Source organism: Pelmatolapia mariae, linkage group LG12, assembly GCF_036321145.2.
Source record: "Pelmatolapia mariae isolate MD_Pm_ZW linkage group LG12, Pm_UMD_F_2, whole genome shotgun sequence".
Classification (NCBI taxonomy): domain Eukaryota; kingdom Metazoa; phylum Chordata; class Actinopteri; order Cichliformes; family Cichlidae; genus Pelmatolapia; species Pelmatolapia mariae.
The window spans coordinates 8877211-8894735 of NC_086237.1; the positions used below are offsets into that span (position 1 = coordinate 8877211).

General features: G+C 38.2%; 1 protein-coding gene across 4 annotated transcripts in view; it reads left to right on the top strand.

Moving 5' to 3' along the window:
* Nucleotides 1-2033: 2033 nt before the first annotated feature.
* Nucleotides 2034-17525, top strand: part of unc5db (unc-5 netrin receptor Db) — a 276359-nt gene continuing 260867 nt past the window's right edge. For all 4 annotated transcript variants that reach the window (XR_010095284.1, XM_063489657.1, XM_063489659.1 and 1 more), the window contains exon 1: nt 2034-2394. Coding sequence is in view for 3 of the 4 variants with exons in the window: in XM_063489657.1 (XP_063345727.1) it covers nt 2310-2394 (85 nt within the window). In the remaining variant the exon portion in view is untranslated. The remainder of the gene's footprint in view (nt 2395-17525) is intronic.

Sequence of the window (17525 nt, forward strand, 5' to 3'; positions counted from 1 at the left end):
TTTCTCCCACCATCCATCTGCTGTTAGGTTAATTGGTGATTCAAAAAAATTGGCCGTAGGTGTGAATGTGAGCATGTCTGTCTCTCTGTATTAGCCACGTGATGGACTGGTAACCTATGTTGGGTGTAGCCTGCCCCTTGTGTTGACAGCTGAGATAGTCTCTAGAACTCCTCCATCCACATGCCCCCACCCGCTCCTTCCCTGGTCCTGTGACCTTATATTGGGTAATCAGTTAAGAAAAGGATCGATTGATTGACAATATTTTCCACAGAATCTTAAGTGAAAATTAATAGAAAATTTAAAAGCATTTATATTAATGATTTTCTAAAAATGTATTATTTACTGTGAATTAAACATCCATATTATTTAGCATCCTCAGCTAATCATCATTTTAAATTCAGTATTGACTTAACTGTCATGGATATTAACAACAGCCAGTGATTGTCTTTAAACTGAAGGCCTGGACGGATGTCACATCGGTACCTCTAATACCTTGGACAATTCCAGACAGCACCGTTAAGATACAGACTATACATTTGTTAGGATACGGTCATAGTTGATTTTGGTCTTGCAATTTATTTTTTTGATTGTAAAGTACAGGTATGAATTTAAAAAAACAACATTGTTTCACTGTACATGTTGCGCAGTCTAGAGTTTTTTTTGTTGTTGTTGTTTTTTTTAATTAATCCTTTATTTATCCAGGTAAAAATCTCATTGAGATTAGGAGTAGGTTTAGGTTTAGATGGGAGTTATTTTAGCCACATGTTAAATAAGCTCATTGTCAGAAACTAGAAGATGTTATCTTTCCAATAAAGTCTCACACATTGATTTTTGTTTCACTGTTCCTCTGTTCCATTTGGCTGTTTCAAATAGGCGAAAATTCAATATAAAGGGGTGAACTTACTACAAATCCTAGTGCCAGATGGGACTTGACCTGATGTTAAGAGTCCCATTATTCTTTCCACCAAGTACAGTCTTTGCATCTCGACCACTAAAACTGCTCATGGACAGAAGCTGGAGGTCTTCTGCCCATAAGAAGAAGAGAAGAGTTAGTGAAGTTGGAACACTGCCCAGCATCAGTAAAAGTACACGTCACAGACAGTGGAGATTTATTCTAAACCTAAATATGTTATTTCAGATTGCATATAACTATGAGGTCCTTAAAATGATGACACTGTACCTTTGATGCTGCTGCCTAGCAAAAAGGAAAAGACCTTGAAAATTAGACCTATTAGCCTGCTGGGTCTTGCTGCATGCATGCCAAGTTTGAAGCACAGTTGTTGAAATTGGTGAAGACAAAAAAGACAATGGTTATAGTTTATTTTTTCTTTTAATAACTGAGATGATGCCACTGAATTAAACCAAGTTCAGAATACCTAAGGCTGACTGCTACACTGTATTTCATAAAAACATACATGGAAAAATCTACAGGTTAGAAGTTGCTTCCAAGCTTCATCAAAATTACACTCGTTTGTAATCAATCAAAGTATTATCATTTTGGACACAAATGAGTAGTGTGCTCAGAGTCAGTATCTGCTTTTCTCAGCTGGTATTGAGGTCTTTGTAATGAGGTCATTTACCATGATTACATACCCATTTTTTTTTCTTTTTCAAAAATTTCATTTATTTTTCACATATAAGAATACCAGCAAACATACCTTGGAGCTGAGGGGCACATTAAAAGAAAATCACACTGGCGCGTTTCTGTTGATCAGTGCTCTACTTTGGCTATAATTGATCAGATTATACCGGACACTGTGAGACACAGCTTTGTGCTGGTTGGAAATGAAGCCGTTTTCCTCCCACTTTTCTTCTTCGGACAGTTTCTCCAAACCTGTAAACTGTATCATCATCCTTCACGCCTTCGCTGGGCTGCTTGGTGCGTTACTGTAAAAGAAGAAACATTTGACTGATTAGGCCTACGAGTAGCCTACCACTCCGTCTCCTCCTCTCAGCCTTTCTCACTCTGCCATTGGTTAGCACGGGGCAGGCTCCGGGATGATGATGCCTGGAAAGGGGGGTAAACTCGGAGCGCACGTCTCCCCTGCTGCGCACACACGCACAGCAAAAGTGAAGTGAAGATGCTTTTTCCCTTTCGACAAACAGTCCAGCCCGCCAGCCGTTCACTTCTCCTACTGCAGTTGCTCCTCCTTCTCCCAACAGAGCGTCCAACTGTCCGCTTCCCTGGTTTACACGAGGAACTTGCGCAGCTGGGGCTCGTCCAGCTCGGAGGAGGAGGGAAGAGCAGGCATCAGAGACCCGGAGCACCGTCAGCTCTATAGCGTATCCGTGGAGAGCTACGCGTCGGTATGGGCGCGCTGACAAAAGGACGTTACCTCGTTCTGAGGGGCCTCCTGCTGCTTATTTATTGCACAGCATCGGTTATCTCCAAAGGTAAGAGCTGTGTGTGTCCGTGTGCATGCGTGCCTACTTTGGGTGTTCACTGCGCTGTAAGCGCTTTCAGCCGGTCGGTAAAAGAAGAGAGACAATTATTGGGTGCCATCCCCGTGGTTACGCACCACCTGTCACGATTTTTGGTTCATGTTTGAGGTTTACAAATACTTCCCAGCTCACGTTCAGTATTCAGCAGGTGATTCTGAGTCTCACTCGGACTTCAGATTTCCACAATTTGAGCTTTCTCTCTTCACTGCGCAGTGGAGCTTCTGCTATTGATTCATCAAGCCACAGCTCGCGCCGTCAAGTTCCTACACTCTTGATCTTTTTTAGGTCTCCCCTCGAATCGATGCCAGTCGTCCCATTCCACTAAGTTTTTAGTCGTGAATGAATCCATCACCGCGCTGCAATCAGCAGTGCTGGCTTTAATGAAGGCACGCCTGTGCAACAGGCATGCCATTTTATCTGAGAGTTCCAGAGCTGGTCCTCCTTTTTAAATGATCCGCTTCCTGATATCACGAAGTGAATACAGTGCCAGGGAAATGTATGTAGAGGTTTGTGCGGGACGCAGAGATATTCATCAGCAGCTACCAGAGCGACTCCAAGCAAGGGTTTTCGTTTCTTTTTAGAAGCCCACAGTGGAAGTGTTTTACATTTACTTGATAAAAATACGTTTGAATGAGAGGTGACTGTGACAAGTGGGGGTCGTGTTGAGGGTAGGAAATCTGCCCCTGCTTGATGTTCTATTTCCTTTCTTTTTCCAGAGAACCCAAAAGAACAAATACAAGAGGATAGATTTAGTCCTCCCTTAAACACACACAAAAAAATAATCCATGTAAAATCATCTTTATTTAATACACACTGTACAGTTTTCTGTAGCCTGTATTGGTTTTAGAGATTTTAAGCTGTTGCACTGAACCACATCACCCGTTTGAATCAGATGTTACAGAACAAGCCCACAACCCAACCAGAATATGCCCTGCAGACATCTGGTTGTGTCTGTGTTGATCTTATGACTCTCACATCTCCATATTTTAGCCACTTAAATAGCAGTAGCACAGAGCAGAGTGCCTAGATTCCAAATTGGTGGGTGAGATGGTATTTGGTGTTAAAGGTTCCCTGCAGGTTTAACTGGTTATATGGCAGCCTGTGGAGCTGAACAGAGTTCAGATTAACGTTACGCGACTTTACACATCATGAATGTGCAAAGTCTGCTTTTTTTCATTGTGAAGCAGGAAACTCTGGCTTTTTCCCACCTTATTGCTGGAATCTGTTTGCCGTGAAGAAACTGATATACATCATCTTCCACAAATGTAAAAAAATATTCTCACCCTGCACAAGCCACTCATTCAGAATAACTCAAATATACGTTATCTTGCAAAATATGCATCATTGTTTTTCTTCATATTCTGCAGAGAATCTAAAATCTCAAAAATGCAAAAAGTGATTTGTTTTTCATTATTCATTTATGAATCCTACACACACCCACAAAACAAATAACGCCTTCACACTTGATTTTATGCTCAAGTCAAAAAAAGGAAATTAAAAAATGGATCAGAGAGCGAACTCTGATCCATTTTAGTAAAAGACGGGAAGTCATTGACCAGTGTGCAGGGAGTTAGACTGGCAGCAACACAAACACTGTGTTAAAATAATGATTGTTTACATTTTTGTAAACAAACTATTGCCGGTTCTCTCTTGTCGATTAGATGTGGAGACAGCTGTCATCAATCTGTTGTACATTAACTTGTAATTATGAGGATATTAGGATAAGGAATGCAAGTATGCAGCAGGATCTTGTAATGATGGCAGTTTCATTTCGACCAAATGGAAATAGGTAGGTCTGCTGTCATTACTGATCAGTCACACACAGAAAAATAGAGTTAAACTGGGGGTTCCATTTATTCTTGAAGGTAACATTAAATATTGAGTGAATATGATGTTATGAAACCAACATACTTTACTTATGACGCATCCCTCTAATTTCAAACCACCAGTCATAATTAGGACCTCGAAGCTGGGCAGAAATTCAGAAAAGTGATGCATGGGAAAAAAAGCACAATAAGACCAGAGAGCAGTAGAGCTGTCAGGCCTTCTCTTCTGCCCATATGTGCGTGAGTCCTTCCCACCTGGTAATCTAGTATTAGGGTGGGGTTTTGTTTGAGTTACATGTTAAATACACATGATTAAAAAACTATAAAATGAGAAATTTCAGATGAAGTCTCATTCGTTACAGATTATCTATTGAAAGCTTAAAATGTATGAACACAAACTAAACCCTAATCCTTGCTCCTACTTTTTTACCAGTGTCTTGGTGTAGCTTAAGAGGTTAATGCTTTGGCTTACACAGTATATACGGGTTCTGCCTCAGGTTCATCCATTGCTCATCTGAAGTAGTGTGAAAAGACTTGCGATGGACTAAAGTCTCTCATTATCGTCTTCTTCTCTAAACCTGGGAAATGGTGCCCAGAAAAGGTGCCTGGACTCAGTTTCCTACCCTGCTTCAGGTCAAATGCAAAGCAAAGATTTGCCTCATGTTAATTATTTGAACAGAGTTTCTTGAGTGTTTTTCACAACCCACAAATATTCACCCCAACACCCCAGAACTACGTCCTTCCATAATACGACCAAAAGCCGAACATAAACAACAATAACATATTTTCTGAACTTACAAGGAAGTTGTTGATTTCACCTGCTTTTAGTTCTTTGTTTATGCAGAAATAAAGTTGAGTCATAGAGCTGTTCATATGTAATCATTTCAGATTCCTTGTGGTATTGAGAGAATCCACAGGATAGGCTCGGTGCCACAGTGTCAAGTGAACCTTTGCAGTTGAAATATTTTCAGTTAATGTAGATGCCTATTTGCCTTTTTGTGTTACCAAACACAAATGTTCACACCGGCAGACATCATGAATTACAGTGTGCTGAAAAGTTGTTAGATTGGATTTTGATCAGTGGTCCCAAAAAACATTTTGCCTACCACACCTTTAAATAATTTCATCATTATTAATGGTGACATTTTTATGGATGTCTTCATCAGTAGTTTCTGTTAGCCTACACAGACAGAGGTCAGAATTAACTTGAATTAACTAAAATGGTTTACAGGTTTTATTCACTTTTTACTGTTGTTAATGGATGTCATTACTGATCATTAACCTTAAGGGTCATACTAATTAAATAAAGGTTATGTAGTAATAACAACAACAACAACAACAACAACAACAACAACAACAACAACAATAATAATAATTTGTAGAAAATGCGCATCACTTGTCTGTTTTGGTAGTGGGATGGCATCTACAATGTACTACAAACTAACTTATCAACATAAGCAACTTAACTTCTCCTACCTTGAGTTGTGGCTTGTCTCTTCAAGTAGCCCCTTCAATTTTAATCAATCAGTTTCTACCATGCCTAAAGATGAGGCATACATTTTGGGTGAACACATCACAATGTTCTAATATAACCTAAAATCTATTGTGTAAAAATCACGTGAGCAAGTTTGTCTAGGAAAAGGAATAGGAAGTAAGCCAGGGACCACTGTGAGTACCTCGAATGGTGAAAAAAAAGGAACCATTAAAGCACACAACTACAAGCAGATTGCCAATGTTCTAGTAAGTCACTGATTCAAATTCTATTTGTTACCAATTTTCCCCATAAAATTAAATAAAAGTGTAAATTGATAACTGGATATATGAATTAAAATCAAAAAAATGAAAGTAAAGGCAACAGTATTGTTGTGTATAGCTTTTTATTCATGCCTAATGCATTATGTAGCTAATCAGTTCATGTGGAACTGCATCCCTTTCTACACACAAAACACAGAAATACAAAAAAGGATTATTACAGAGGCATTTATAATAACAAAACAGAATTACATAAAGATGATTTCGTTTTTTAAACTGAAACACTTTCCATTAGGGAAGTATTGAAAAAAAAGGAAATGAAAGTTTAAAAGTTTCCTTTTATCTTAGGGTGTGTAGTGTCACAAAAGAAATACACAACAAACTTTTATTTGCTTCTTGTCTGTGTGTGTATCAAATGAAAAATGATTGTAACTTTTTCCAATTTTGTTTTCTCAGTTGCAGATTAAAAAAAAAATGTTGAATTGTTTGGCAATCTCTACCTTCTGGTTGCATATATTTATGACAAATTAAAGAGTGACTCCAGCAAGTTATTATTAAAGTGGTTAGCAGAAGGGGTTAGAATGGAGGAAGTAAAAAAATGTTTGGTGATAGCATGTAATAGTTAGAAAGGTCTAAATCAGGGGTGTCGAACTCCAGGCCTCGAGGGCCGGTGTCCTGCAGGCTTTAGATCTCACTCTGGGTCAACACACCTGAATCAAATGATTAGTTCATTACCAGGCCTCTGGAGAACTTCAAGACATGTTGAGGAGGTAATTTAGCCATTTAAATCAGCTGTGTTGGATCAAGGACACATCTAAAACCTGCAGGACACTGGCCCTCGAGGCCTGGAGTTCGACACCTGTGGTCTAAATTGACTGGATCCTACAAGTTCTACATCAACATACTCAAGCAAAATATGGAATGCTTGAATCTTTACTGATATGTGACTCCAACCTTTAGTTTAGGATTTAGACTCTTGTAAGAGTCTACATAGATGCACAAAATACATGAAAAAGCTTGACAGTACGAGACTATGTGCAGGTTCTCTCTGTATAAATACACATTTCTCTGTGGTTTTTCTTCAAAATTTGTTTAGCAGAATTAATACAATTTGCAGGCAGCCAGAAGACATGAAAGTTAAACAGGTCAGTAAATGGCACACAGATTTCTTATCATCTTGAGTTCCTATATATTAAGGAAGTCGCCATCAAAAAGCTGACAGAAGCAGAAGATCTAAAAAGTGTCGGCCCAGCATTCCTTGGACAGACTGTTTGTACTTTGCTTGAAGAACACAGAATTAATTTTGACTGAATTCAAACTTCAGTCAGGAGCACAAGCACATTCAAAAGAAGCTCAATGTTTCTATTTGTAGTCATTTTTTATGTGGTGCCCTTCAGGGTGTTTACAGAGGTGTGGAAAGCAGCAAAAAGACACGGAATAGAATAGAGCAGTCGTCAGGGAGAACGGATATGACATTCATTTAATCAGAAAGGAGGAGCTGGGGTGGAGGTGGGTTTCAAATTGGCTTGCAGATTAACAGTATCTGTGGGCAGGCTAAAGCAGCTTAATGTATATACAGCTATAACACGAGGCGTCAGCTAATGTGGACTGGCACTGAGAACATGATCTGGTATCATCTGAGCTTCACTTCACAACATGCCTGCCTAGCATCCCGATTAAGTGTGGGACCACATCAAAAATAGTTCAGCAAATGATTATCTTCAGTATGTCCATTTTTTTCTTGAGGAGCAATTTTTGTCTATAGAATGTCAAAAAGACAAAAATACTGATTTCCAAAAAACGGAGGTCTTGAGTTTAATTAAATATCACAGAAAAAAGAAAAGAAAACAACACATTTTAAAAAGTGAAAGAGATGTTTTATTTATTTTTTATACAGATTGTGCTTAAAAAGCATTACAGGTACTAATGGGCTGTCAAAACAGAGGCAGGGCATTTGAATGCTCGACTCTACCTTGTTGCATGTTACAACTTTTCTGCATATCACATCATTTTTAAAGGCCATGCATGTCATGACAGGTGTCACACTTTCCCACAAGTTGAGTCCTTGAACCAAACAGTAGCAAACAGCAGCAGTCCTGCTGCTCTGCGGGTCTCGATGGTCCTAGCTCGAACTCAGCAAGATTTAAGCTCTTAAAGATCAATAGCTGATGTTCGCAGGCCCCCACTGGCTCAGAACGAGACTCACGCAAGGGGTCATGAAAGAGGGGTCCTCCATGTGTAACACAGCCATGAGTGAGGATGATGTGGCCCATGGGGGATCTTGAAAAGGCTTTTCATCTTTTGTCTCACAGTTCTGGTGAAATAAGGGCTATTTCAAGAAGCTTTGTCCAGAGTTGTGATGGGAATTCCTTGTAGATCAGCAATCTGCTATTGGTGTGTATTTATCTCATAATGAAGCTCTGCTTAGACATGCAAAAGGGTATGCGAGTGCACTGATATGTAATATCCCTTCTTACCTATCTTCTGATGAGGCTCTCGTTGATTTCTCTCGACATGCAGGCATTTATTTGGGACTTGATGATTAATTTATGTGATGTGTGATTTTAGCAAGATAGAGGGTTGTGTATTGAGAGAAGTAATGAGCAATGGGATTATCTGATATTTGATTGAGGATTGCTGAAGTCGCCCAGTTCATTTGTCAGTAAAGCCGCTAGGTCTGCTATAAGTTTAGCTAATGCTCTATATGACTACAAGAATATGTTGTGAGATTAGACTACAGAGCTGCTATGTTTGCCTTCCTGGAATGATTCTCCATTCTGCGTGCATGCACATATGCCCAGGCCCCTGGTGGTCACCTCATTTGATAAACATTAGCAGCAAACAGCATTGTCCCTGCTCCACAGATGCACAATTGTGTCAAGTCTTGCTGAAATAACCGTCACCACATGTTGTGTGATGCTGTGCCCCTCTGTTATCCGTCTCCGCAGCCTAATTTGACACACAAACTTGTCTATTCTCCCAAGAGTTTTACTTCCTTGACCTTGAGCTGCAGATTGTACATCTCCCTCCTTGTTCTTCAAGTTGGGCATTTTTTTAAAAAGTGGAAAGAGAGAGAGCAGAGCACAAAGGATGCACAAAACTGTGGTTACTTTTGTTTTCAAGAAAAAAAAGGAAAAATCTCAAGGTTTTTTTATTTTCCTCTGCACTGGCTTTCATGAAAACAGACAAAGGTCAAATCTGTTATTTTCCCTCAGAGAAAGCAAAAGGGGCTCTTATATTTTCCCTGCCGATCACTGAATGAATCACCATAGTCAGGTTGCTGTGGGTGACAATGTGTTCAGTGGCCAGATTTACATTTAAATGAAACCAAATGGCTGTACATTCAGAAATGATATACAGTAATGATGATGGTAATAAAAGCAAAGTCCTCTTTCATATTGGACCAGCTCCTACTCGGGATCACTGTCATTTGTGGACTTTGCAGGTACAGTCGGTGAGTTATGTCTTTGCTATGTCAAGACTATTACCTTCACATTTCAATGAGTGAATTCATCAGCATGCTGCCTAAGAGGCTTAATGTAGTCGGCAATCAGCCCTGCAGCTCATTGGCTTCTTCCATGGACCTGGTGCATGAATGACACTGAGATATTTTTTTCCAGCTACTGTATGTTTCATGCATCTATAGGTTTTTGCTATTTTCCTTGATACAAGGCCCTGATACATTTACAGTATAGTTCCATTTAGGTGGCATCATCTGGGAATCTAGTCTTTCTGCATAATGGATGAAATAAAAGTGGCTGCCACAGCTTAAGTCATTCTGTTGATATACTTTAGTGTTGAACATAGAAAACATTATGCCACCAATTGCAACAGTCAGTATAATCAAATGACCATATGGTTGTTTGTGGTGGCAAAACTTGATAAAAAGGAGCCTACACTATTTTAATTAAAAAAATAATTTAGTGCTTATTTTGACATATGAAAGGACCTTTACTTTGCAGGCAAGATGCACTCTGGGCTGACAGGGAAAACTGGTCATAAATGCACAAACAAAATCATATCCTTCGAGTTTTTTTGTATTTTCATACTGATAACAGTAATGATCTACTCACAATTTAAACATGTTAAATTACGTAGGTTAACATTTAAATAGCAATATGAGTACAGAGTTCCGAACAATAGCCACAGATCAAATATTAATATATCATAAATAATAGATAAAGCATACATATAACAAGTAATAAAGAGATAAAATAAGCTGTGCTTTAACATTTGCAGCCATTAAGCGAATCTCACTGTGTTTCTGTAAGGTCTGAAAAGTTTTGCATGTCTTTTTAATAAACATATACTTGTTGCTGCAAACTGTAATTGCTCAAACTTGTACAGCAGAGTGATTAAAGCATCTATTCAATTAAAAGACAGTTTTCTAATAATGGATGTGGGCATGGTAGACACAAACAAATAAAGCATAGCTCACAAATACAGGCCAGGCTGTCATATCATATGCATTCAAATGCTTCACTATTAAAGCCCTGTGGAAAAATGTGGGCTTTCTGTCCACTGATGCATTAGGGTTTTTAATTTAAAATTGTTAAATGAAGTCTTGACCTTTGCATTATAGTTGCAATCCCTATTATCATAATTTCCCAACTTTGGGATACATAATGTATATCCCAAAGTTGGGAAATGAGCTTACTGAGTAGTTCTTAGCTTACTGAGTAGTTCTGTTTTTGTTACAGTATGGTCACTCTTTTACTTGCTTGGGCTGTATTTTATGTACCTTGATTAGTGAATGTGTGACACCACGTGTGCATTGGGTAGCTGGGCTTATTACTTTCCCTGTGTTAGCGCAGATAATGGTGCTTGAATAAAAGTCTATGCAGAGATTATTTTTCTCTGGAATAAGTCACAACTTGCCAGCGTAACATTATATATCTGCTACTATCAATTGCTCCGTTATTCACAAGGGCTCACTACAGCAGATAGCTCAACATATTTGATTTGGCCAATTGTCTTCCTGGTTTGAAGAAAGGTTATTGTGTGTCCTCCATGTCTTAAACCAGGGATCTTTTGCTTGTTAGGTGAATGTGTAAACCACTACTCTATGGAGCTGATAGCTTTAAGACATATTAAATGGCATCATCTGGGTATTCAGTCTTTCTGCATACTGGATGAAATAAATGTGGCATATATTAAATTAAAATGCAGTGGATTTGAATTGGTAAATCAAGCGAAGATCAAAGCCTGCTTGTAAAACATGTAGTGATTGGTGATATTTTGTTTTAAAATTAGGTTAATACTGGTACCTGTGCTTCACACCACTTAATGTAACCTTTAAAGTATCTGTAGTTTTCAGAAAAAAACAAGAAATATTCCAACCAAATGTAAAAAAACCCAAAACAAAAAAACGACTGAAAAGCGCAATTAAAATAAAAATGATAATTCTGTGTTTGTAAAATGTATATGTGTATAAAAGTGCGTACAATATAAAATTATCTTTTCCCTTAAGCAGTAGTGCGTGTTTCGCTGTCATGAGACAGGCCAGCTGTTTCATGCGACACCACACTGAAAACATCTGGAAGCGATGCAGACACCCACATTTTGTTTTTATAAAGCTTTATTATCTATATAATAAAAGGAATTCCAAATGAGTCATTTGTGAGTATTGAAGTTATTGACCCACCAATCTCAAAATATAAGTCTACTTTACCTTAGGACCCATCACTATCCGCATCTGCAGTTAAAGCAACAGTCACTTATTTGTTGTGATAACCCCAGCACAAAAAGAGAGTATTTATGAAAAATCATTGCTTGTGTGTGTTTTTTCACATTCATTTGCTGTAGAGCTACTGCTGGTACTACATCCATGTAGCTGCAGTAATACACTCCAAATTTAGAGGTGTCAGGTTGCGCAGGCTCCATGAACTTCTCCAAATCTGTGTTTACAGATGGTGTGCACCAGATGAGCTTTTTACAAGGCTGCTTTATGATAGCATCCTATTTAGCAAATCTCCAAGCAGCCATAAGGCCTACTGGGAGATGTGTGCATGTGTGAATGCGCCTGCTTCCACACAAAGACACAATTAAGAGACCCACACACAGTCCAATGTAAATTTTATTTATAGTGCATGTCTGGCCATATTTTGATAGCATCTGGGCATGAGGTTCTACTTAATCAGAGACCAATGAAAAGTGATGCCTCTTCTCTTATCAAGTCAGAGAGAATTCAGTATTGTTATCGAGAAACATGTCCCGTTGATGTATGCATCATGGCTGAAATCTATGTCAGGTTTACTCCAGTAAATCGCCTTTTGAATGACTGGAGCTTCTAAGTGAATCCCTCATTCCGCCTTGTGCTGACGGTGGCTCAGGTGGTAGAGCGGCGTGTCTTCCAATTGGAAAAACAGTGATCAATCCCTGGCTCTTCTTGTCCATGTTTAGAAGTGTTGGGCAATGTATTGAACCCTGAGTTGCCCTTTATGTATGAATGCTAGATCAAAAGTGGTTAGGTATAGATAAAAACACTTCATGAATGTGTGTGATTGGGAGAATGAGACTTAAAGTAAAAAACTGCTATGTAAGTCCTAGTCAATTCACCCAGTGGAACCACAGTAAAGAAGTGCAATGTTTCTATATCCAGTACACTGTGAATATTTATTTATTTATTTTGCTCTATCAATGTAGGTCAGACTGTTACAGACTGAAGTGTCTCAATAACTAGATGGATTACTGTGCAATTTTATACAGATGGCAAACTTTGATCTCTAATCCAAATTGCTTTAAAGATGCCCTAGGGTTTCCACTGAACCATCAAAATGTCAAATGATATACTCACATTTCATTTTGTACAGATATTTATGGTTCTTAGGTGATATATTCAAATAGTTCTGATGATTTGTTGCTGCTATCACCTTGTTCCTACTACAGGTTGCTGTTATTAATTTTATATGAGCTAAGACAATATGTAACACTGCAACACATTCAGTTTTAACACACTGAGAAATGCTATAATTACATATTTTTCCTATATTAAAGGTCTAGAATAGCACCTTGCAAGACTAGGAAGAATAACAATTTACATAATTCCACAATAAGAATGGCAGGAAGGTGAATGGCACTAGTTTATATCCCAGCTACAAGACGGGACTATGAATGTTGCCTTTGAATATCTACAATTTTTACACTTTTATATTACTTGACTTTTTCATTTATGTCCCTGATTGGTTAGATTTAAATACAATTAGGGATGGCTTGAATTAAAACACACCTAAATGCTATTAATTGACCAGCTAATCATTGACCTGTAAGTTCCTTGTTAGTGAAGGTTAGGTTGCTGGAGTGATTGTACAAGATATCCGCAGTAAACTTAAAAGCTGAAACAACATGATAGCACAGAGATGCATGTTCAGAATGTTTGCCTATTGTCTGGCAGCAATAGAACTGGCAATCACTGAAATGCCCAAAAGCTGTATTTTACCCTATCAAGTTCTAACCTAGCATCATCAAAATTTTCCATTCATCCAATACTTCAGTTTGTCCATATATATTACTTATAGATTACTAGGATAAAATACCTTCTAATAATGTAATTTACTGTTGCAGCTTATTACATTGCTAGTGTTAGCATATTTATCTGCTAAACGTCAGCATGTAATCTTTTTCATTTTAAGCATTTAAATAGCTACATCACAGCTACAAGGTTACAACATCTAGGTAGTATTCGTATACACATCCTAGTCATAATTATGACTTGGAGACTTCTCTGAAAGCTCTCATATGTCCAAATGAGAACTGATGACACGATGACATGAAGTCATAAACAAGGAAATCGTTACTATGGTTACCTTTCCTCTCTATTATTTCTCAACTTGTCATTATTGCAGCCTCACAGAGTTGCTAACAATGGCTCATTATCTTTGCTCAGTATCTCCAATTCTGCATACCATTGAGCCTTTTCAGTTTTTTCCCACTTCAAGTAAATGCAAATTGGAGCAGTACCATGTTTTTAAAGACTTGTTAAATTAGGGCCAGCATTGAGATACAGAAGGACAAAGAAAGCGAAATGATAAGGAAAGGATTTTCTTTAACTGAGAAGTAAACCACATTGTAATCCAGGACTGTGAACTAGGCTCTCAAATACATAGATCACAGTTATATTTCATGGAGAACCGATGTATGGCCTTATGATTCTCTGCTGTGGCTGTGCCTACTTTCATGGCCTTGGGTCAGCTGTTCAAACATGTCCTCTGTTGATCCACGGTGCAGCAGCAGGCCTGTAGGGACAGAACATTGCTGAAGGACAAGTTGTGATGAATGGACTGCCAAGCACTAGTCCCAGCTCACTGTGCCTGTCTTGCCTGAAGGACCTCTTGGTCTCGCTGTTGGCCACATGTTAGTCATTGGTTCATGCTGTTTGTGAACAGTGGTTGTCACACACTGTTGCTGCAGGAAAAAGAAGTTTTTCCTTTTTTTTCTCTCTTTTTTTTACTTTCATGTATTTAAACAGTGCTTCATCATCTGGTTTATACTAGAGATTTATTTCCACTTAATATGAAAAATGCTCTAGAAGAGCCCATTGATAATCCAAATCAACAACCAGAGGTTTGCCAAGATCCTAAACAGAGTTATTTTTTCATCTCTTATTTTTGTTGAATACAGTGTGGGAGAATAGTATTTGACACCCTCCTGTATTTGTAGGTTTACTCACTTACAAAGAAATGAGCGGCCTCTAATTTAATGGAAGTTTCCTTTTAATGGAGCAAGAAAGAATGTCAACCAAAAATCCAGAAAAAATGCATTACATAAAAGTTACAAATTGATTTGGATTGAGTGAAATAACTTTTTGAACCCCAAGCAAAACATGTCTTTGTACTTGGTGAAGAAACCCTTGTTGGCAAACACAGCAGTAACACGTTATTTGTAGTTGGTCACCAGGTGTGCATATATCTCAGGAGGGATTTTGGCCCACTCCTCTTTACAGAAACTCCAAGGACTGAGGTCTGGAGACAGGCGTGGCAGCTCTACGACCTTAATGTGGTTCTTGTTTAGCTGCTCCTCTGTTGACTCCTCTGTTGACTTGGTGGTATCTTTTGGGTTATTGTCATGCCTGAAGACAGAATGATTAAGGGAAGGAGATTTTCATGCAAGGTTTTACGATACATGACCCCATTCATTGGCCCTTCAATACGGTGAAGTCGTCCTGTACCCTTAACAGAAAAATAGCCTCAAAGCATAATGTTTCTATCGCCGTGCTTGACTGGTGATGATGTTCTTTCGGTCATACTCAACATTTCTGTTCTTCCAAAGTCAGCAGATTGATATGATTTTGGTTTCAGCTAACCACAGGACTTACTCTTATGGCTTATTTGAAAGCATTTAAATGTTGGCTGACAAACTTAAGAAAGCTTTATACATGTGCCTTCTTCAGCAGGAGGACCTTGCGGACGTTGCAAGATATCAATCCATTATGCGGCCGTAGTGTGCTTCCTTCAGATCATTGAGAAGCTCCTCCTGTGTAGATGCATTCTGTTCATCTGGACATAGTGTTTTGTTCAGCTTGAAGAAGACTGAAGAAGTCACTTCAATGAGTGATGACACGTTTCTCTCACTGAAAATCATACGTCCAGATGAACAGAATCAACTTTTTGGGGTTCCTCCTGTGTAGTTTGAACTGATCCACCACCTTTCTCATGATCATCCTCACCGCATGAGGCAAGATGTTGAATGGAGCTCCAAACAAAGGATGTTAAGGGCTATATGATGGTCTTGTACCAAAATGCAGCCTTGCACAAATCTACAGGTTTATCCCAGTTATCGTTTGACAGGTCTTTGGTTTTGCCCATGGCAGTGGAGAGGTTGGAATGGAAGAAACTGATTGTACAGACACATGTGATTTATATGCATAACAAATTTAAAACAGGAGTATCTGTAATTCACTGATTGGTTGATTAATTGGTTGATTCATTCAGTGTAATTTGTGTGCAGTTTGGACAGCCAGAATTTTGGCTGGGTTGTAGGGGATTGAATATTTATTTAAATCAATACCATGCAAATCAATGCATTTACTTTTATGTTTACATGTCAAAGTAATATCTGTATGAAAGCTAGAACCTAAGGTATCCAGAACATTACATTTAAATGAGGGGTTCTGAGTTATTTACTGGCTGTAATGTTATGGCTGATGGATGTATGCAGATCATGATTATAATTTGCCAGGGAAAAATGATTATGTGGAGGTATTTTGAAAATTGTCTTAAGTTTAGTGTCTATTACCATTTTCCTTATCTTTGAAACATTGCTGCTAATTTAGAAAAATAACATAGCCTAGGTTTCCCACTGTTGTGACAAATTACCTTATTATGAAAGTAAGTCATTATATACAGAGGTAGTCTTTGTGCAGGGAATTGATATTATTTGTGCCAGTGTTTGGAGTTTTATATTGATTACTGCATTCTTGAACAGCAGGAACTATCATTAATACTAATAATATATTGTCTGTTATCCATGAAAGCTGTTTAAATACTGTAGGATGGTAATAATAAAAATAGCCACACCACAGCTACTGTATAAAAGGCATCATAGATTCAGCCATAAATGCACTCATATTCCAATTAATAAACATATACAGAATTGTAGCTTCAGCCAGCAAAGACTAATAGAGCAGCTGGCTGCAGCCAGCCTTTTAATACTGTAACATTATCTTTCCTTTATATAGAATCTATAGAATCTTACCATAAACTGGCAACTGTATTTAAACTAGGCCAACACACTAAATACCCAAATTGATGAGTGCCAAAAATATTTAGGGGTTACAGAAAGTGGCTTAGTATTTTTCTGAGCAACTTAACTATAAATATTTAAACAATTCTGGCCAGTGGACAAATTTATGTCTGCAAATTTAAAAAGAATTGTCTTTCCACATATTCCACCGTGATCTTTTTTTCTCTCTGGTATTTACTGAAACTTTGCTTCTCTTTTGTTTCCATTTTGTAGATCGCTACACTCAATAAATAGAAAATGAATTGGGCACCAAAATTCCTTTTAAAAACATGAAAAACAAAGCATCACACAGCCTCAATGTATAGTATGCACTGGGAAAAGAAATGAGCTCAGATAACAAGATCAGGTAACATTTTAAGGTGTGAGGCAGGAGATATGATGCCTCTGAACCACTGTGATTACATATTTGAGTAAATAATGAGACAATCCTTACATGGCATATTTTTTTAATATACTAAACACAATTTTTATTTTTATTTTAACATGTCAAAAAAGAACAAAAAAAGGAAAATGGCCTCAAACAAAAGTTTGGCCATAATCTGTACTTAGCCTTACTGAGCTGGTCACAGCTAGCCAGGTCTCAGGTCTTTTTTTTTTTTCTTTTTTTTTTACCAGCTGCTATTCTCTCGGGTCTTTTTTAGGTGGTTTTCTTTGTGCAAAAGATTGTGTAGCTCAGTGAGATTCTTGTGCTGTGTTGCATGCACTGCTCTTTTAAGTGCCATCCACAGACTGTCCACGGTGATGTTGGGATTGGGGTAATGTGTA